This window comes from Ranitomeya imitator, chromosome 2 (assembly GCF_032444005.1).
Source record: "Ranitomeya imitator isolate aRanImi1 chromosome 2, aRanImi1.pri, whole genome shotgun sequence".
In the NCBI taxonomy this organism is placed as follows: Eukaryota; Metazoa; Chordata; class Amphibia; order Anura; family Dendrobatidae; genus Ranitomeya; species Ranitomeya imitator.
In genome coordinates, this window is record NC_091283.1 from 311,029,989 (window position 1) to 311,052,525 (window position 22,537).

At 47.1% G+C, this 22,537-nt stretch overlaps 1 protein-coding gene across 1 annotated transcript in view; it reads right to left on the reverse strand.

Moving 5' to 3' along the window:
• Positions 1–22,537, reverse strand: part of LOC138663412 (zinc finger protein ZFP2-like) — a 79,842-nt gene that overhangs the window by 34,104 nt on the left and 23,201 nt on the right. The window contains exons 3-6 of the mRNA XM_069749606.1: positions 9,491–9,672; positions 8,132–8,281; positions 7,823–8,002; positions 7,616–7,739 (exon numbers count right to left, since the gene is read on the reverse strand). Coding sequence (XP_069605707.1) covers positions 7,616–7,739; positions 7,823–8,002; positions 8,132–8,239 — 412 coding nt within the window. The 5' untranslated portion in view covers positions 8,240–8,281; positions 9,491–9,672. The remainder of the gene's footprint in view (positions 1–7,615; positions 7,740–7,822; positions 8,003–8,131; positions 8,282–9,490; positions 9,673–22,537) is intronic.

The following is a 22,537-nucleotide window of genomic DNA, read 5'->3' on the forward strand; positions in this document are numbered from 1 at the left end:
GGACCGGAGTGTGCGGCTGCAAGTATTTCTATGCAGCCACACAGTCCGGTCCTGAGTGCCGGCGGCAGTGTCGGGTATTGATGCACGAGTTTCTCACATCACACTCGCAAGTGTGACCCCGCAGCAGACTTACTGACTTGCTATGAGCGCCGACCACTGGGTGGCGCTCACAGCAATCTGGCACTGACAACCATAGAGGTCTCCAGGAGACCTCCGCTTGTCATGCCAACACACCAGTGACCCACGAAGACGTGACGCAGGTCACCGCTGTGCGTATTTCTGGCCCCATGGCCAAAAGCGTGTTTTAAATGGCGCGGTCAGAGTTTGACTGCGGCCTTTAACTGTTCAAAACTGCTGACATATGCCGGAAAAGATGTGGCTCACCGCCGGAACCCACATCAAAGGGAAAGTGTCCGACATCGGAGAACATTTACGCCCGATGTCGGAAAGGGGTTAAGGACTACCACAGAGTTACAGACTCAGATAACTGAGACAGGGCGATCCCACCACAATCAAACTATCATACAGATGAACAGGTAAAAAAAAGACAGTTTTTTATTCTATGATACATACCCAACAATAACGTATATATGAGGGGAAAGCTCAAACACTTAACCAGCTTTGCACCCATTTATGGTGAACCATAGGAGTCCTGACCAGAAAAGTAGAGTAAGTATTAGTGCTCCCCATTTTAGGAGAGATTGTGCATCAGAATTCCTGAGGATTGAAATCAGAATGGAAATTATGACATGGAGTGATTCCATGAAACCAGGGCTTGAACCATGTCAACACATCTCCTGCAGGCAGGGGCGTCGCTACCATGTGGCAAGTTGAGTACTTTGCCTCAAGCGGCACTGCCTTCAATAGAGAGAGGGGGCGGCAGATTCTGCCGCTATAATAACTGAATTTGCGTTCTGAATCCTTCCTTCCAGCCCTTCCCGCCTCACGTGACCGGTCACGTGATCATGACATCATCACAGTTCCTGCAGCTGCTCCTCTCCTGCATCTGCTTGGGCTGCTCAAAGAAGGCTGTTCTGGTCTCTGTGCACACAGGACCTGTGATGAGGTTCCAGGAGGGGAGGAGTCAAGGGTCACATGATCAGTGGTCTCGGTGTATGCATGCAGCACTCTGCTGTGCTGGTTGTCTTGGTGCTGGATGAGGGGAAGTTTATGTGTGGGGTCAGGAAGGGTTTACAGTGTGGATGTAGCGGAGCCGTGTGTGCGAGGTGTATGGAGCGGAGCCGTGTGTGTGCGAGGTGTACGGAGTGGAGCCTTGTGTGTATGAGGTGTATGGAGCAGAGCCGTAGGTGCATGGAGCGGAGCCGTGTGTGTGTGAGGTGTACGGAGCGGAGCCGTGTGTGTATGAGGTGTACAGAGCGGAGCCGTGTGTGTATGAGGTGTATGGAGCGGAGCCGTGTGTGTATGAGGTTAATGGAGCGGAGCCATGTGTGTACGAGGTGTACGGAGTGGAGTCGTGTGTGTACAAGGTGTATGGAGCGGAGCCGTGTGTGTACGAGGTGGATGGAGCGGAGCCGTAGGTGTACAAGGTGTATGGAGCAGAGCCATGTGTGCGAGGTGTATGGAGCGGAGCCGCATGTATGGGAGATATATGGAGCGGAGCCGCGTGTGTTCGAGGTGTATGGAGCGGAGCCGCGTGTGTATGATGTGTATGGAGCAGAGCCACGTGTGTATGGAGCGGAGCCGTGTGTGTACGGAGCGGAGCCGTGTGTGTATGGAGCTGAGCCATGTGTGTACGGGGTGTATGGAGCGGAGCCGCGTGTGTACGGGGTGTACGAAGTGTATGGAGCTGAGCCGTGTATGTGTATGGAGCAGAGCCGTGTGTCTATGGGGTGTATGGCACAGAGCCGCATAGGTACGTGGTGTACGGAGGGGAGCTGTTTGTGTACAAGGTGTATGGAGCGGAGCCGTGTGTGTCCTTGGTGTACGGAGCGGAGCCGTGTGTACGGGATGTAGAGCGGAGCAGGATCTGTACGGGGTGTTCGAAATGGAGCCCTGTGTGCACAAAGTGTACAGAGCTGAGCCATGTATGTACAGAGCGGAGCAGAGCCTTGTGTGTACGGCGTGGAGCCGCTTAAGTACATGGTGTATGGAGCAGAGCCGCATGTGTACAAGGTTTACGGAGTGTAGCCATGTGTGTACGAGGTGTACGTAGCGTGGCCGCGTGTGTACAAGGTGTATGGAGCAGAGCCGCATGTGCACTGAGTGGAGCCATGTGTGTGCGCAAGGTGTACGGAGCGGAGCTGTGTGTGTACAAGGCATACAAAGTGGAAACGTGTGTGTATGAAGTGTGCGGAGCCGTGCATGTACGAAGTCGGTGAATGGTGAGGAGCAAATTTCATACCTTCCAACCGTCCTGGACCCAGCGGGACAATCCCAATTTTGAGAGTCTGCCCTGCTGTCCCGGCCGGGAGCTTACTTTTCCCGCGGACACAGGAGTACACGGCGGAGCCCCGAGGAGCACTTTAAAACTCGCACATGATGTTCCACTGGAAGTGACGTGCTGGAAGCTGACAGGAAATGAGGTGATTTCGGGAGGAGATTGTGACGGAACCATGGAGGCACTTCAGGGAATGATTCAGATCCATCACTGTGTCCTCCGACAGCGGGATCGCCTTGGAATCGGGGATGCCAGCCATGTGAGCGGATCATGATATGTCCTGCATCGGGAGGCTCAGGTGGGCATTACAATGGGAGCCAAGCTGCTGTAGTATCTTTATAGAATCTTTCTCTCTCTGTTTCTTTCTCTCTCTGTTCTTTCTTTCCCTCTCTAATCTTTCTTTCTTTCTCTCTCTGTTCTTTCTTTCTATCTGTGTTCTTTTTTCTTTCTCTGTTCTTTCTCTCTCTCCTTTCTTTCTTCGCTCTCTGTTCGTTCTATATCTGTTGTTTCTTCCCCTCTCTCGCTCTCTATTTTCTTTCTCTCTCTGTTCTTCCTTTCTTTCCCCTTTCTTTTTCTCTCTGTTCTTTCTTTCCCCTCTTTCTCTATGTTCTTTCTTTCGCTCTCTATTCTTTTTCTTTCCCCTCTTTCTATATCTCTGTTCTTCCTTTCTCTCTCTGTGCTTCTTTTCTCTCTCTGTTCTTTCTTTCTTTCTGTTCTTTCTTTCTCCCCCCTCTTTCTTTCTCTCTGTTCTTTCTTTCCCCTCTTTCTATCCCATCTTTCTCTCTCTGTTCTTTCTTTCGCTCTGTTTTTTTTTCCCATCTTTCTCTCTCTATGTTCTTTCTTTCGCTCTCTGTTCTTTCTTTCTTCCCCTCTTTCTCTATGTTCTTTCTTTCGCTCTCTATTCTTTTTCTTTCCCCTCTTTCTATATCTCTGTTCTTCCTTTCTCTCTCTGTTCTTTCTTTCTCTTTCTGTTCTTTCATTCTTCCCCCTTTCTTTCTCTCTCTGTTCTTTCTTCCTTTCTTTCCCCTCTTTCTTTCTCTGTTTTTTCTTTCCCCTCTTTCTTTCCCATCTTTCTCTCTCTATGTTATTTCTTTCGCTCTCTGTTGTTGTTCTTCTTTCCCCTCTTTCTTTCTCTTTGTTCTTCCTTTCTCTCTATTTCTGTTCTTTCTTTCTTTCCCCTCTTTCTTTCACTCTCTGTTCTTACTTTCTCCTTTCTTCCCCTATGTTCTTCCTTTCTCTATAACAACTATAGTAATTTTGCTATCAGGTCAGATTAATATTGAGGATCTGAGAGGCCACTGGTACCTTTTTAACACCCCCCCCCCCCCCTTTTTTTTTCTGTTCGCTGGTTATAGGGCACTTCCTTCACTGTGGTACCCCTTTGTTTTTGTTTGACTAATTTGGCTTTTTACAATTATACCTAATAAAGGATAATCTATTTTGTGGATTATTCAATTCCTGTTTTATATGCTAATTAAGGGATATTATTACTGCAGTGATGGATTTATTTTATTTTTTGAGGATACTGTTTTAAATAGGGGAGGCGGTCCTGTTAATGTGCAGAGCAACACTGTAAATTTGTCCTTCATCTGGTGTAGTTTATACTATATACAGAGCTCCTGTGTATAATGTCACCGGTGATCACTATATTACCTGTACACTGACACTATATACAGAGCTCCTGTGTACGTCACTGGTGATCACTGTATTACCTGTACACTATACACTGAGCTCCTGTGTATAATGACACTGGTGATCACTGTATTACCTGTACACTGACATTATAGACAGAGCTCCTGTGTATAATGTAATCGGTGATCACTATATTACACTGCATACTAAGTACAGATCTCCTGTGTATAATAGCACTTAAGGTGATATTAGTATTGTGGTTTTTTTTTTGTTAATGATCAGTATTGTAGTATTCAGTCACTATGTGGTGGTAATATGTTGTCCGGCTATGGTGTGGCGTTATTTGTTCCTTGTATGTGGTGGTAATATGTGGTCTGGTCATGGTGTTGTGGTATTTGTTCCTTGTATCTGGTATTAGGTCACTATGTGGTGGTAATATATGGTTTGGTCATGGTGCAATGGTGTTTGTCCCCTATATGTGATATTATTGATCATTTTAAAAATTGAAAAGTAAAGATATACTTAAATTGTATTGGATATTTTAACAAATGTTTAATACGTCAGAGTAGAGTAGAGCGTCATGGTGGAGGCTTAAAAAATCTTTCATATTTCCTAAATATATTCCTATTTTTGATAGACCATTATTTTTAATCTTTAAAGACTCCATAATAACAGGGTCTGTGCCACAGGACTGGCGTATAGCAAATGTGGTGCCAATATTCAAAAAGGGAACAAAAACTGAACTCGGAAACTATAGGCCAGTAAGCTTAACCTCTACTGTGGGTAAAATCCTGGAGGGCATTCTAAGGGACGCTATACTGGAGTATCTGAAGAGGAATAACCTCATGACCCAGTATCAGCACGGGTTTACTAGGGACCGTTCATGTCAGACTAATTTGATCAGTTTCTATGAAGAGGTAAGTTCCGGATTGGACCAAGGGAACCCAGTGGATGTAGTGTATATGGACTTTTCAAAAGCTTTTGATACGGTGCCACACAAAAGGTTGATACATAAAATGAGAATAATGGGGATAGGGGAAAATATGTGCAAGTGGGTTGAGAGCTGGCTCAGGGATAGGAAACAAAGGGTGGTTATTAATGGAGCACACTCGGACTGGGTAGCGGTTAGCAGTGGGGTACCACAGGGGTCAGTATTGGGCCCTCTTCTTTTTAACATATTTATTAATGACCTTGTAGGGGGCATTCAGAGTAGAATTTCAATATTTGCAGATGACACTAAACTCTGCATGGTAATCAATACAGAGGAGGACAATTTTATATTACAGGATGATTTATGTAAACTAGAAGCTTGGGCTGATAAATGGCAAATGAGCTTTAATGGGGATAAATGTAAGGTCATGCACTTGGGTAGAAGTAATAAGATGTATAATTATGTGCTTAATTCTAAAACTCTGGGCAAAACCGTCAATGAAAAAGACCTGGGTGTATGGGTGGATGACAAACTTAAATTCAGTGGCCAGTGTCAGGCAGCTGCTACAAAGGCAAATAAAATAATGGGATGCATTAAAAGAGGCATAGATGCTCCATGAGGAGAATATAATTTTACCTCTATACAAGTCACTAGTTCGACCACACTTAGAATACTGTGCACAGTTCTGGTCTCCGGTGTATAAGAAAGACATAGCTGAACTGGAGCGGGTGCAGAGAAGAGCGACCAAGGTTATTAGAGGACTGGGGGGTCTGCAATACCAAGATAGGTTATTACACTTGGGGCTATTTAGTTTGGAAAAACGAAGACTAAGGGGTGATCTTATTTTAATGTATAAATATATGAGGGGACAGTACAAAGACCTTTCTGATGATCTTTTTAATCATAGACCTGAAACAGGGACAAGGGGGCATCCTCTGCGGTTGGAGGAAAAAAGGTTTAAGCATAATAACAGACGCGGATTCTTTACTGTAAGAGCAGTGAGACTATGGAACTCTCTGCCGTATGATGTTGTAATGAGTGATTCATTACTTAAATTTAAGAGGGGACTGGATACCTTTCTGGAAAAGTATAATGTTACAGGGTATATACACTAGATTCCTTGATAGGGCGTTGATCCAGGGAACTAGTCTGATTGCGGTATGTGGAGTCGGGAAGGAATTTTTTTCCCCAATGTGGAGCTTACTCTTTGCACATGGGTTTTTTTTGCCTTCCTCTGGATCAACATGTTAGGGCATGTTAGGTTAGGCTATGGGTTGAACTAGATGGACATATAGTCTTCCTTCAACCTTAATAACTATGTAATATTTAAAAGTGTATGTATTGTACATGAGCATCAGGTTAGGCTAGTAAAGAGTAAAGCAGATTTATTTATACTGATTTTACGATGGGGGGGGGGGGGGCAGGGCGCCATTTTGCAGTTTGCCTCAGGCAGCAGAGAGGCTAGGTTCACCCCTGCCTGCAGGCGTAAATACTGTAATTGTATATTACAGCCATCAGCCACGCACAGCTTAGAGATATATCATGGCACAGGGGTAATGTCTTTTATGTAGTTTATCACAATCCTCATTGAAGTTAGTCGGTTTTAAGAAAGAAATATAAAATTCAGTATAAAGGGAAACTCTGTTGCTATTGTACAGAAATTCACACTTGGCCTCACTGCAAATTTAATGTTGTCGATCATAAAAACAAAGTTTGGCCAGAAAGACTGGACCTGGTCTTATAGGGACCATATGAGCACATTCAGCAGCACAGAAGGGAGATTCATCCAATAAGATATCAGGGGTCTAGGAAGCCAACAGCATCATTACCCTTCACTTTCTCTTACAGACCCATCATAATGTTTTCTTCAAGTGATTTTCTAACTTATCAGCACATTCTACGTACGCTGTCATTTGGCTTTGTAGTTTACAGATCTGGACAGGAAACGGTCAGCGTCTTCTAATTTCAAGGGGGTAGGTGGATCCTCCAGGCTATACGTTCTACATAAAAGGGCTTTTAATGCCAAAAGTCATTTGAACAGTTGTGGATGGAGGAAAACGTTGTAGTCTAGAGGTAAAATGGTGATCACACGATTGTGATACAGCCGGACTACACCACCGATAAAGCAGCCACAGCCGGTGACTGAGAAGAATCTGTGATTTCTCTGCATTTAGTGGTTACTACTCACCTGGGTAGTCATAGATAGGAATCTCCTCTTTACACCGCTCATCACCCCTCACATATGTCTCTGTAGTAGTAATATGGGTCAGATCTTCACCCTGAAACAAATATTGTAAAAGTCACAGACAGATGGAGAAGTCCCATCTATGATCAGCTCTAATCCTGCCATCTCCACCGTTCTCATTACACAAGTATAAAACATAATACTAGTGGATAAAGCAACACTGAGCACAAGACCTTCACAGCCATCTACACATCATAGGAGAGATCTCATGACACCTTCTCTCCATCTACCTGATGATCCTGAGGAACATTGGGATCTTCTTGTTTACAGTCCTGTGGAAGAAGAGGACGGGGACATCTCTCTGGTGTTGTCCTCTTACTGGATAGACCTGGAGGAAACATACAGGGACTGAATTCATTCTTTACACACAGATAATTATAGGCCGTGTGTATTTAGTCCTGTCTATTACCTGGTGATGTGAGGGACTGGGGAACCTCCATCATGACGTCCTTGTACAGATCTTTGTGTCCTTCTAAATACTCCCACTCCTTCATGGAGAAATAGACGGCGATATCTTGACACCTCATAGGAACCTGACACATACAATCATACCGTCATCCCCCCGATCCCTTCATAGCATTACTGTATAATGTCCCAGCATTCCCAGCAGTGTCACCTCTCCAGTCAGCAGCTCAATCATCTTGTAGGCGAGTTCTAGGATCTTCTGGTCATTGATTTCCTCATGTATCAGGGGGTGAGGTGGAGACTCCATGATTGGGCTCAGGGGTCTTCCCCATCCCTCAGATACAGGGTCCTGACAGCTCTCACTAGAGGTCTTCTTCACTACTGTGTAATCCTGGTTATGGAGAGACACATTAATAAATCTCACTACAGACATTTCCAGAGTCCTCACCTCTCCAGTTCTGCCCATCTGTTATTCCCATAGATAAGAATTATGTAATGTGACGTCATCAGAATCTCTCACCTCTCCAGTAAGCCGGAAGAGGATCTCTAGGGTGAGGTGTAATATCCTCTCCGCCATCTTGTCTCTGTCCATATCCATCCTTGATGGGTAAATCAGAAAAATTCTCATATATAGAAGATCTTCACTGAGAGGATCCGATATTGTAGAGACCTGAATGAGAAGAAGATGAGCTGATGTAAGATCATAAAAATCCTGTGTAATAATACAATTACTGGAGATAATAAGTGAAACATATGAGGAGATAGAACGTGTAGATGTTGTATTCTTTGTCTTTTATGTACTGGAACCTAAGTTGAAATACTGACAAAGACATCTCCTCCATGCCCCAATCTCTGGCTATGTTACTCACTGCTTTGGCGACTGATTGGCTGTAGGAATCACAAGTTCATTAGGACTGACGAGAAAATACAGAGACCAGCGGGGGACCAAAGTACCAATGGTATTTTTGTTCTTTTACAGTATTTAGTTTCATTGTTTAGATCTACTAATAAAACCTATATATTTTAGGCCACAGACAACAAGCAGTTTCTTCCTCGGAGTCGGCAGCTGAATAGGTTCCTCATAGACTCATCTTCCATAACGCTAATTCTCGTCTCATTTACCGACACTGGAATCGGCATTAGCAATACTGCAGGAGATATTCATTACACGTGACAGGAGAAATAACTACTTCATGATGAGGACGACATCTTCATCTTCTACTACGGCTCTAGAAACAGATTTGTCCAGAGTCCATCACCACCGGCCGTCTATATGAAGGTTTCCCGTCTTCCCCGCACTGTAATCTTCTATCACGTTAGATCTCAGGTCTGATTCACACACAGAAGTTTGAGGCTTTTAGAAAAGATGGTTTGTAAGAACAACAAGACAGGAGTAGTTTGAAGTCAATATCTCCATGTACAGTGTTTATTTTTCTCTGGATATGATGTTTTTCAGGGGCATTTTCCCATATGCTTCCATATATTACATGAAAAACAGTATACTGTGTCTGGGGGCCAAGAAAGGGGCCCCGAACTATGAGAGTAATACACGTTTCCTTGGTTCCAGTCTTTCATAGTTGGGTCATTGGATCTATCAGTGGAAAAGGAACAAAACCATTGTGATTCTTATAAGGAGACAACACAAAACCCCCTAAATATAACATTTTATAACAACCCCACAATCTGTGACCCTTCAGGGTAAATCGCTCTCTCACCATTGGATTAGAGCTGATACTATGAAGCTAAAGGGACTAAACAGACTTTCTGTCACCTCCATAAAGGGGCACTTTACTGTGTTTGTCAGAACTGTCCGAGGATTATTAGAGGAGATAGTTTCCCCCCAATTAGAAGGGACACCTGTGGATATTGGGGTCTTTACCTGCTACAGTCCTGGTGGGATTTATTCGGTAAAGGGCTGGAATCACTTTCTCCCAAAGGGTTAAATGGTGTCTGTGACTTCAATGTCTTTCTATGAAGCTTCTTCTCTGAACTTTCTTCCTCTGTTTTCTGCCGTATTTCTTTTACTCTCCGGAATCAGGAAAGTATTAAGTCCTATAGAAACTGCGGAGAAAGAATAAATTCTAATTCTGTGTTTACAGGGAATTGGCTGCGATATCGCCTGTGCAATATATTTCTAGTATTAATGCGCCAGTAATGGGGAATCTCCACATCCCTCCACCAGCAGAGCCGCACTCCACATAGAGAATAATGGAGCCTCCAGCACCGACCTCCACCCGCAGAGCCGCACTCCACATAGAGAATAATGGAGCCCCCAGCACCGACCTCCACCCGCAGAGCCGCACTCCACATAGAGAATAATGGAGCCTCCAGCACCGACTTCCACCCGCAGAGCCGCACTCCACATAGAGAATAATGGAGCCTCCAGCACCGACCTCCACCCGCAGAGCCGCACTCCACATAGAGAATAATGGAGCCTCCAGCACCAACCTCCACCCGCAGAGCCACACTCCACATAGAGAATAATGGGGCCTCCAGCACCGACCTCCACCCGCAGAACCGCACTCCACATAGAGAATAATGGAGCCTCCAGCACCAACCTCCACCCGCAGAGCCGCACTCCACATAGAGAATAATGGAGCCTCCAGCACCTACCTCCACCCGCAGAGCCACACTCCACATAGAGAATAATGGAGCCTCCAGCACCGACCTCCACCCACAATGCCGCTCTCCACATAGAGAATAATGGAGCCTCCAGCACCGACCTCCACCCGCAGAGCCGCACTCCACATAGAGAATAATGGAGCCTCCAGCACCAACCTCCACCCGCAGAGCCAAACTCCACATAGAGAATAATGGAGCCTCCAGCACCGACCTCCACCCACAATGCCGCTCTCCACATAGAGAATAATGGAGCCTCCAGCACCGACCTCCACCCGCAGAGCCGCACTCCACATAGAGAATAATGGAGCCTCCAGCACCAACCTCCACCCGCAGAGCCGCACTCCACATAGAGAATAATGGAGCCTCCAGCACCAACCTCCACCCGCAGAGCCACGCTCCACATAGAGAATCATGGAGCCTCCAGCACCGACCTCCACCCGCAGAGCCGCACTCCACATAGAGAATAATGGAGCCTCCAGCACCGACCTCCACCCACAATGCCGCTCTCCACATAGAGAATAATGGAGCCTCCAGCACCGACCTCCACCCGCAGAGCCGCACTCCACATAGAGAATAATGGAGCCTCCAGCACCAACCTCCACCCGCAGAGCCGCACTCCACATAGAGAATAATGGAGCCTCCAGCCAGGGCCGGCGTCAGCACCCGGAGTACCGGGGCAAGTGCTGGGGCCCTGAACAAATGGGGGGGCCTACTCGTGGCCGGGATACCAGGGGGCCATGGCCGCTCCCCCAGCAGCTTCAGCACTATTTGAGCTCAGCCGTCACTTAAATAAACATGGTCGCGCACAGTGCACTCTGCAGCGATGTCTCTGCTAGTAATGACGCGGCCGGGCAGACACACAATCAAAGTTAAAGGCACAGTGTCTGCCTGACCGCATCATTAGCAGCAGACACAGATGCAGCATGCACTGTGGGTGGCCATGTCTGTTTAAGTGACGGCCATCGATCAAGCAGCGCTCCCTCCACAGCCACATGCCAGAGGAGCCTGATGGGTGACAAGCCTGGGGGAGGTGAGTGAAGCTTGTGTCTGTCTGTATGTCTGTGTAAGCCTGTATGATGTGCATATCTGTGTATATCAGTGTGTATGACTGTACATATTTATGTATTTTTGTGAATTTGTCTTCAGATATATGTATGTAAATATCTGCGTATTGTATGCGTGCATGTCTGCGTATTGCATGTGTGTGCATGTCTGCATATTGTATGTGTGTGCATGTCTGTGTATTGTGTGTTTGTGCATGTCTGCGTATTGTGTGTGTGTGTGCATGTCTGTGTATTGTGTGTGTGCATGTCTGCGTATTGTGTGTGTGCATGTCTGCGTATTGTGTGTGTGTGCATGTCTGCGTATTGTGTGTGTGCATGTCTGCGTATTGTGTGTGTGTGTGTATGTCTGCGTATTGTGTGTGTGTGTGCATGTCTGCATATTGTGTGTGTGCATGTCTGCGTATTGTGTGTGTGTGCATGTCTGTGTATTGTGTGTGTGTGCATGTCTGCGTATTGTGTGTGTGCATGTCTGCATATTGTGTGTGTGCATGTCTGTGTATTGTGTGTGTGCATGTCTGCGTATTGTGTGTGTGTGCATGTCTGCGTATTGTGTGTGTGTGCATGTCTGCGTATTGTGTGTGTGTGTGTGCATGTCTGCGTATTGTGTGTGTGCATGTCTGCATATTGTGTGTATGCATGTCTGCGTATTGTGTGTGTGCATGTCTGCGTATTGTGTGTGTGTGTGTGTGTGTGCATGTCTGCGTATTGTGTGTGTGTGCATGTCTGTGTATTGTGTGTGTGTGCATGTTTGTGTATTGTGTGTGTGTGCATGTCTGCGTATTGTGTGTGTGCATGTCTACGTATTGTGTGTGTGCATGTCTGCGTATTGTGTGTGTGCACGTCTGCGTATTGTGTGTGTGTGTGTGCATGTCTGCGTATTGTGTGTGTGCATGTCTGCGTATTGCGTGTGTGTGTGCATGTCTGCGTATTGTGTGTGTGCAAGTCTGCGTAGTGTGTGTGTGTGTGCATGTCTGCGTATTGTATGTGACACATGGGATAGCTGACGCACCACTGAAATATGCAGATATAATATATAAAGGGGGTGCAAGACTGATGGCTAATAATGCAAACTAACAAAAGCACAAGAAACAAGAGCCATCAAAATATCTGCACACCACCAAAATTATGATAAAAATAATATAAGCTTTATTGGGAACATAATTAAAAACATCTAAAATCACACATAACCTCCGTGCAGATGCCCCTGTGAACACTGTATGCCAAAATATACATAGATATATAAACGTATGAAATCTTCCAGACGTGTCCCTGCCCTCTGCACTTAATATTATTAATGTAACTATATATAGTCAAAATTTGAAATGAACACGCTGTATACAACCATATAACAACAAATATGCACACAGTCAAGAATAATACAAGCCACACAGCATGCAAATAGCATGCAACACCCCACCATAATATGCAGCTTCCAGCAAAAAAAACCCCTATGGACCCAGAGGAGCAGATAAAATAAACTGCCCTAGATATCCAAAGAAAGGGACAGGGGAAGAAAGGGACCGGAGGAGAAGCGCAACGCGTGTCGCTGTTCTAGGACAGCTTCGTCAGGGGAAGCTGTCCTAGAACAGCGACACGCGTTGGGCTTCTCCTCCGGTCGCATTTGCCCTGTGACTATTCAGCCTCACAGCCTCCTGCAGCAGGATTTATCCTATGGTGCTTTCTCCAGCACTATTTTCACCTTTTGACCACTCCTAGGATCAGACTATGCAGGGTATTTCAGTGTTTATATTTGGACATCTTCCCCTGTCCCTTTCTTTGGATATCTAGGGCAGTTTATTTTATCTGCTCCTCTGGGTCCATAGGGTTTTTTTTTGCTGGAAGCTGCATATTATGGTGGGGTGTTGCATGCTATTTGCATGCTGTGTGGCTTGTATTATACTTTTTTTTTGTTCAAATAAATTTTTATTAAGAATAACAAGGCAATTAACATGTTACATTTACATTTTCAATATAGAGTATTTCCCCCCCCCCTCCCCCTTCAAACAGCTCCCTTCGATCCCAAAGCCCCCCACCCCCACCCCACAAAGCAGCTCATCTTGTTAATTACTACCATCATTAAAACAATAGAGTATCTAATCCCTCAACCATTCGTATAAGCCACACTTCACATTACTTGTATTATACTTGACTGTGTGCATATTTGTTGTTATATGGTTGTATACAGCGTGTTCATTTCAAATTTTGACTATATATAGTTACATTAATAATGTTAAGTGCAGAGGGCAGGGACACGTCTGGAAGATTTCATACGTTTATATATCTATGTATATTTTGGCATACAGTGTTCACAGGGGCATCTGCATGGAGGTTATGTGTGATTTTAGATGTTTTTAATTATGTTCCCAATAAAGCTTATAATATTTTTATCATAATTTTGGTGGTGTGCAGATATTTTGATGGCTCTTGTTTCTTGTGCTTTTGTGCGTATTGTATGTGTTTGCATGTCTGAGTATTGTGTGTGTTTGCATGTCTGAGTATTGTGTGTGTGTACATGTCTGCGTATTGTGTGTGTGTGTGTGTGTGAGTGCACATGTCTGCGCACTGTAGATGTGTGTGTATCTGCGTATTGTGTGTGTGCATATCTGCCTATGTGAAGGATGAGGGGGAAGGCTAGGCCCTATGTAGTATATCTTTATTTCTCCGCCGTATCTGTGCATCATGAATCGTGGTATGTGGGCCCACTGAGACTCTTTTGCCCGGTGTAACAGGCCAAAGTAACCCCGTCCCAGATTAACCCCGGGTATAATTTGGCCTAGGCCAGAGTATACCCCGGGGTATAAACTGGCCTAGGCCAAACTATACCCGGGCATAAAATGGCCTAGGCCAAACTATACCCCGGGGTGTAAAATAGCCTAGGCCAAAGTATACCCCTCCAGGCCAGATTATACCCCCCAGGGTAAGCTGAGGGAAAGCTGCTCATTCTTCTAGGTCACAGCTCCCCCTCCCATCGGGCACTGCTCCTTTTCAAGCTCCTCCACCTCTGGTGACGCCAGGGATCTCCCTTTCTAAGCCCCACCCCCTCCCTATAGTCACATGTGACATGAAATCTTCAGCCCTGCTCGGGCCAGCTCGTTGTCTTGGCGCCTTGGATATGCTTGGAAAAGGGCTTTGTATACCTAGGGGGCACTGACGAGCACTGAGGGGTGGGTGGGGAACCCCTTTACTGGTTGCTATGGGATATAGCATGATCACTCTATCCTAGCAACACCTTGGATACGCTTGGAAAAGGGGTTTATCTATCTTGGGGGCCCCATTGCAGCACTGCGGGTGGGTGGGGAAACCTTTTACTGGTTGCTATGGGATTTTACATGACCAATTTATCCTAGCAACGCCTTGTATACGCTTGGAAAAGGGGTTAATCTACCTTGGGGGCACTCTCGCAGCACTTAAGGATAGGTGGTTAACCCCTTAGGTGGTTGCTATGGGATTTTACATGACCACTTTATCCTAGCAACGGCTTGTATACGCTTGGAAAAGGGGTTTATCTACCTTGGGGGCACCCTTGCAGCACTGCGGGTGGGTGGGGAAACCTTTTACTGGTTGCTATGGGATTTTACATGATCACTCTATCCTAGCAACGCCTTGAATACGCTTGAAAAAGGGGTTAATCTACCTTGGGGGCACTCTCGCAGCACTTAAGGATAGGTGGTTAACCCCTTAGGTGGTTGCTATGGGATTTTACATGACCACTTTATCCTAGCAACGGCTTGTATACGCTTGGAAAAGGGGTTTATCTACCTTGGGGGCACCCTTGCAGCACTGCGGGTGGGTGGGGAAACCTTTTACTGGTTGCTATGGGATTTTACATGATCACTCTATCCTAGCAACGCCTTGAATACGCTTGAAAAAGGGGTTTATCTACCTTGGGGGCACTCTCGCAGCACTTAAGGATAGGTGGTTAACCCCTTAGGTGGTTGCTATGGGATTTTACATGACCACTTTATCCTAGCAACGGCTTGTATACGCTTGGAAAAGGGGTTTATCTACCTTGGGGGCACCCTTGCAGCACTGTGGGGAAGCCGGGGAACCCTTTTACTGGTTGCTATGGGATTTTACATGACCAATTTATCCTAGCAACGCCTTGTATACGCTTGGAAAAAAAACTATACCCCTCCAGGCCAGATTATGTAACTAATCTGGGGTTAAAGTTGCCTAGCCCAATTTATACCTCTCAGCTCATATTATACCCCAATGAAATCATTTGCATTGAGTGATATACACAAGAATTACTTAATGCTTCAACATTTTATTGAGAAACCAAACTGACAATTCTTAAAGAGTACCTCCCACTATACAAAACTTTTGGGAGGGGGGGCAATAATTTCTCATTAGCTATAAGTCACTTATCATGCAATGCAATTATCTGGGGCAACAAATCGCCCAACAGTCATTCTGTGTATTATGACATTTAGTCTAGCATGTCCTTGCTACCAAATTAATGTTTAAAGCTAAACACTGATAACAACATTGAAATGATCGTGCTTATTTTCAAGATACAGTGCATGTTCAGTTGTTGACTGCAGATTGAAGCTTGCAGGATATGTCAACCAATCCATGGAGTCACCGACGTTTGTGTAGATTATTATGTCGCAACTCAACAGATTCGCCGTGGTCATGATCTCTGCATCAGTTGCCCAGACTCCATCACGAGAGATTCCAGAGATGTTCACATATTCATTCACATTTTGGTTCAAGTAGTCCTGTAGTTTTTTTGTCAAGTCAGTTTTCATATGGTGGATGACTTTATCTCTGAGAAGGGAATGGTTGTCCTCTGTTCCTGTCAAGATGTAGCTGATGGCCCGGAAGAAGCAGTTTCCATCACCTTTGGTTTTATATGTACGCCGTGGTTGTTCAAGGTCTCGTCTGCATCCACAGTATACAACCTTACTAAACGTAAGGCCAAGAGTGGTGCTAAGATACTTCCTTCTTGAACTTGGTAGTAGGTTGAAAGCCTTAGTTTGCTTATTTTTCTGTGTGGCAGAGTCACTGGAATAATCATCATCGGATGGTGGAGAAGCCTCTTTATCCTGGTAAATCTTTAGGTTGCTGGTGTGGTATGTGTTGCTTAATATCTTGCCAGTTTTGTTGTTCTTAAGTTTTACTCGTCCCTTGGTCAAGGATTCCACAACTAAATAAGGTCCAATCCAGCGTGGTTCCATCTTTGAACCTATGCGTTGAATACGGCGCTGATTCTTGATATAAACTATGGTACCAGCAGTGATTTCTTTGTTACTTTTGTGTCGGCGATCAAAGGCACACTTCTGGTGTTCTTGAGCAGAGTGGATGTTGGTACTGACGTCTGAGTGCAGCTTTTTAAGAATGCTTGACAGTGTATTTAGCACATCAGGGGTGGCATGATCTGAAATGGGCATGGGATCCACCGTATCATCTTTTGAGGGATTAAGGTCCATGGGAAGCTTGGCCTTCCGTCCATACATGACCTCAAATGGAGTAACCTTGGTTGAAGCATGCACAGATGTGTGATAGGCAAACAGAACACCAGGGATGAATTGATCCCAGTTGTTTCCTTGGTCATTGACAAGCTTACTAAGAGCTTCTTTAAGTGTCCGATTATCACGTTCCCGCTGGCCATTTGTTTGTGGGTGGTATGCAGATGAAATACGGTGATCTGTTTGAAAATGTTCCATCAGGTTGTCAATGATCGAGTTTACAAACTCTCGTCCCTGGTCGCTAATCAGAGTCTCCATACAGCCAAGGCGACAGATAACGGAGTACAAAAAATTTGCCACTGACTTGGCACTCTTATCTGGGACAGCTGTTGCTTCAGTCCATTTGGAGAAATGATCAGTGGCAGCAACTATATATTTGTTGCCATTTGATGTTTCCTGAAGAGGGCCAATCATATCAATCCCAACTAAGCTCCATACTTTTCCAGGCACTGATATACTGTTGAGTGGTGGAGCTTCCTTTGTGATTTTGGGATTTATAACAAAACATTTTTGACAGGCTTTCACATACTGGTGAACGTCATTTTTCATTCCCTTCCAGTAAAACCGGTCAGAGATTTTGGCTAAAGTTTTATCTCTGCCAAAATGGCCCCCAGATATTGGGTTGTCATGACAGGCCTTCAGGATATTTGGCAGTCGACTTTTAGTAAGAACCTCCTTTTCCCTATGATAAACAATTCCTCCTTGGGTTCGATATGGCTTTGCTGTTTGTCTAAACTGGGACTTGGCATTTGCACGTTTCTCAGGAGGTAGATCGTAGGTATACTGAGGGTACCTTTGTTCTGTTGCAGTGTAGAATCTCAAAAGCTGGTCATACAATTGATCTTCCATGGTTGTCAAAATTGGAAAAGATTTGGTGTCATAGAGAGCAGAGAGGTGTCATAGAGAACATACAAAACAAGTTATCATTAACTATGCACTGACAGGACAGCGCCATCTACTGTCAGTTCAGATCTGCACACTTTTCAACAAATAAGCAATAGGGTGAGAAAAACAGTGAAGTGATAACATTATGGCCTAGAGAAATACTATAAAAACTATTTTATACCCCCTGGTATAAAGTTTATCCCCCGGGGGTATACTATGGCCTAAGTCAGCTTTTGAATTTTTGTGCTGTTTCCTTCCTCAGTAAAAGGGTTCCCCGGCTTCCCCACAGTGCTGCAAGGGTGCCCCCAAGGTAGATAAACCCCTTTTCCAAGCGTATACAAGCCGTTGCTAGGATAAAGTGGTCATGTAAAATCCCATAGCAACCACCTAAGGGGTTAACCACCTATCCTTAAGTGCTGCGAGAGTGCCCCCAAGGTAGATAAACCCCTTTTTCAAGCGTATTCAAGGCGTTGCTAGGATAGAGTGATCATGTAAAATCCCATAGCAACCAGTAAAAGGTTTCCCCACCCACCCGCAGTGCTGCAAGGGTGCCCCCAAGGTAGATAAACCCCTTTTCCAAGCGTATACAAGCCGTTGCTAGGATAAAGTGGTCATGTAAAATCCCATAGCAACCACCTAAGGGGTTAACCACCTATCCTTAAGTGCTGCGAGAGTGCCCCCAAGGTAGATAAACCCCTTTTTCAAGCGTATTCAAGGCGTTGCTAGGATAGAGTGATCATGTAAAATCCCATAGCAACCAGTAAAAGGTTTCCCCACCCACCCGCAGTGCTGCAAGGGTGCCCCCAAGGTAGATAAACCCCTTTTCCAAGCGTATACAAGCCGTTGCTAGGATAAAGTGGTCATGTAAAATCCCATAGCAACCACCTAAGGGGTTAACCACCTATCCTTAAGTGCTGCGAGAGTGCCCCCAAGGTAGATAAACCCCTTTTTCAAGCGTATTCAAGGCGTTGCTAGGATAGAGTGATCATGTAAAATCCCATAGCAACCAGTAAAAGGTTTCCCCACCCACCCGCAGTGCTGCAAGGGTGCCCCCAAGGTAGATAAACCCCTTTTCCAAGCGTATACAAGCCGTTGCTAGGATAAAGTGGTCATGTAAAATCCCATAGCAACCACCTAAGGGGTTAACCACCTATCCTTAAGTGCTGCGAGAGTGCCCCCAAGGTAGATTAACCCCTTTTTCAAGCGTATTCAAGGCGTTGCTAGGATAGAGTGATCATGTAAAATCCCATAGCAACCAGTAAAAGGTTTCCCCACCCACCCGCAGTGCTGCAAGGGTGCCCCCAAGGTAGATAAACCCCTTTTCCAAGCGTATACAAGCCGTTGCTAGGATAAAGTGGTCATGTAAAATCCCATAGCAACCACCTAAGGGGTTAACCACCTATCCTTAAGTGCTGCGAGAGTGCCCCCAAGGTAGATTAACCCCTTTTCCAAGCGTATACAAGGCGTTGCTAGGATAAATTGGTCATGTAAAATCCCATAGCAACCAGTAAAAGGTTTCCCCACCCACCCGCAGTGCTGCAATGGTGCCCCCAAGATAGATAAACCCCTTTTCCAAGCGTATCCAAGGTGTTGCTAGGATAGAGTGATCATGCTATATCCCATAGCAACCAGTAAAGGGGTTCCCCACCCACCCCTCAGTGCTCGTCAGTGCCCCCTAGGTATACAAAGCCCTTTTCCAAGCATATCCAAGGCGCCAAGACAACGAGCTGGCCCGAGCAGGGCTGAAGATTTCATGTCACATGTGACTATAGGGAGGGGGTGGGGCTTAGAAAGGGAGATCCCTGGCGTCACCAGAGGTGGAGGAGCTTGAAAAGGAGCAGTGCCCGATGGGAGGGGGAGCTGTTACCTAGAATAATGAGCAGCTTTCCCTCAGCTTACCCTGGGGGGTATAATCTGGCCTGGAGGGGTATACTTTGGCCTAGGCTATTTTATACCCCGGGGTATAGTTTGGCCTAGGCCAAAGTATACCCGGGGTATAATCTAGCCTAGGCCACTTTAACCCCGGGTATAGTCTGGCCTGGGGGTATAATCTGGCCTGTTACACCGGGGCCCCCAAAATCCTGGAGCCGGCCCTGCCTCCAGCACCGACCTCCACCCGCACTCCACATAGAGAATAATGGAGCCTCCAGCACCGACCTCCACCCGCACTCCACATAGAGAATAATGGAGCCTCCAGCACCAACCTCCACTCGCAGAGCAGCACTCCACATAGAGAATAATGGAGCCTCCAGCACCAACCTCCACTCGCAGAGCAGCACTCCACATAGAGAATAATGGAGCCTCCAGCACCGACCTCCACCCGCAGAGCCGCACTCCACATAGAGAATAATGGAGCCTCCAGCACCGACCTCCACCCGCAGAGCCGCACTCCACATAGAGAATAATGGGGCCTCCAGCACCAACCTCCACTCGCAGAACTGCACTCCACATAGAGAATAATGGAGCCTCCAGCACCGACCTCCACCCGCACTCCACATAGAGAATAATGGAGCCTCCAGCACCAACCTCCACTCGCAGAACTGCACTCCACATCGAGAATAATGGAGCCTCCAGCACCGACCTCCACCCGCACTCCACATAGAGAATAATGGAGCCTCCAGCACCAACCTCCACTCGCAGAGCAGCACTCCACATAGAGAATAATGGAGCCTCCAGCACCGACCTCCACCCGCAGAGCCGCACTCCACATAGAGAATAATGGGACCTCCAGCACCGACCTCCACCCACAGAGCTGCACTCCACATAGAGAATAATGGAGCCTCCAGCACCGACCTCCACCCACAGAGCCGCACTCCACAGAGAATAATGGGACCTCCAGCACCGACCTCCACCCGCAGAGCCGCACTCCACATAGAGAATAATGGAGCCTCCAGCACCGACCTCCACCCACAGAGCCGCACTCCACATAGAGAATAATGGAGCCTCCAGCACCGACCTCCACCCACAGAGCTGCACTCCACATAGAGAATAATGGAGCCTCCAGCACCAACCTCCACCCGCAGAGCAGCAGTCCACATAGAGAATAATGGGGCCTCCAGCACCGACCTCCACCCGCAGAGCCGCACTCCACATAGAGAATTGTGGAGCCTCCAGCACCTACCTCCACGCACAGAGCCGCACTCCACATAGAGAATAATGGAGCCTCCAGCACTGACCTCCACCCGCAGAGCCGCACTCCACATAGAGAATAATGGAGCCTCCAGCACTTACCTCCACCCGCAGAGCCGCACTCCACATAGAGAATAATGGGGCCTCCAGCACCGACCTCCACCCGCAGAGCCGCACTCCACATAGAGAATAATGGAGCCTCCAGCACCGACCTCCACCCGCAGAGCCGCACTCCACATAGAGAATAATGGAGCCTCCAGCACCGACCTCCACCCGCAGAGCCGCACACCACATAGAGAATAATGGAGCCTCCAGCACTTACCTCCACCCGCAGAGCCGCACTCCACATAGAGAATAATGGAGTCTCCAGCACCGACCTCCACCCGCAGAGCCGCAATCCACATAGAGAATAATGGAGCCTCCAGCACAGACCTCCACCCGCAGAGCCGCACTCCACATAGAGAATAATGGAGCCTCCAGCACCGACCTCCACCCGCAGAGCCGCACACCACATAGAGAATAATGGAGCCTCCAGCACTTACCTCCACCCGCAGAGCCGCACTCCACATAGAGAATAATGGAGTCTCCAGCACCGACCTCCACCAGCAGAGCCGCACTCCACATAGAGAATAATGGAGCCTCCAGCACCGATCTCCACCCGCAGAGCCGAACTCCACATAGAGAATAATGGAGCCTCCAGCACAGACCTCCACCCGCAGAGCCGCACTCCACATAGAGAATAATGGAGCCTCCAGCACCGACCTTCACCCACAGAGCCGCACTCCACATAGAGAATAATGGAGCCTCCAGCACCGACCTTCACCCACAGAGCCGCACTCCACATAGAGAATAATGGAGCCTCCAGCACCGACCTCCACCCGCAGAGCCGCACTCCACATAGAGAATAATGGAGCCTCCAGCACCGACCTCCACCCGCAGAGCCGCACTCCACATAGAGAATAATGGAGCCCCCAGCACCGACCTCCACCCGCAGAGCCGCACTCCACATAGAGAATAATGGAGCCTCCAGCACCTACCTCCACCCACAGAGCCACACTCCACATAGAGAATAATGGAGCCTCCAGCACCGACCTCCACCCGCAGAGCCGCACTCCACATAGAGAATAATGGAGCCTCCAGCACCTACCTCCACCCACAGAGCCACACTCCACATAGAGAATAATGGAGCCTCCAGGACCGACCTCCACCCGCAGAGCCGCACTCCACATAGAGAATAAAGGAGCCTCCAGCACCGACCTCCACCCGCAGAGCCGCACTCCACATAGAGAATAAAGGAGCCTCCAGCACCGACCTTCACCCACAAAGCCGCACTCCACATAGAGAATAATGGGGCCTCCAGCACCGACCTCCACCCGCAGAGCCACACTCCACATAGAGAATAATGGAGCCTCCAGCACCGACCTCCACCCGCAGAGCCGCACTCCACATAGAGAATAATGGAGCCTCAAGCACCGACCTCCACCCGCAGAGCCGCACTCCACATAGAGAATCATGGAGCCTCCAGCACCGACCTCCACCCGCAGAGCCACACTCCACATAGAGAATAATGGGGCCTCCCGCACCGACCTCCACCCGCAGAGCTGCACTCCACATAGAGAATAATGGAGCCTCCAGGACCGACCTCCACCCGCAGAGCCGTACTCCACATAGAGAATAAAGGAGCCTCCAGCACCGACCTCCACCCGCAGAGCCGCACTCCACATAGAGAATAAAGGAGCCTCCAGCACCGACCTT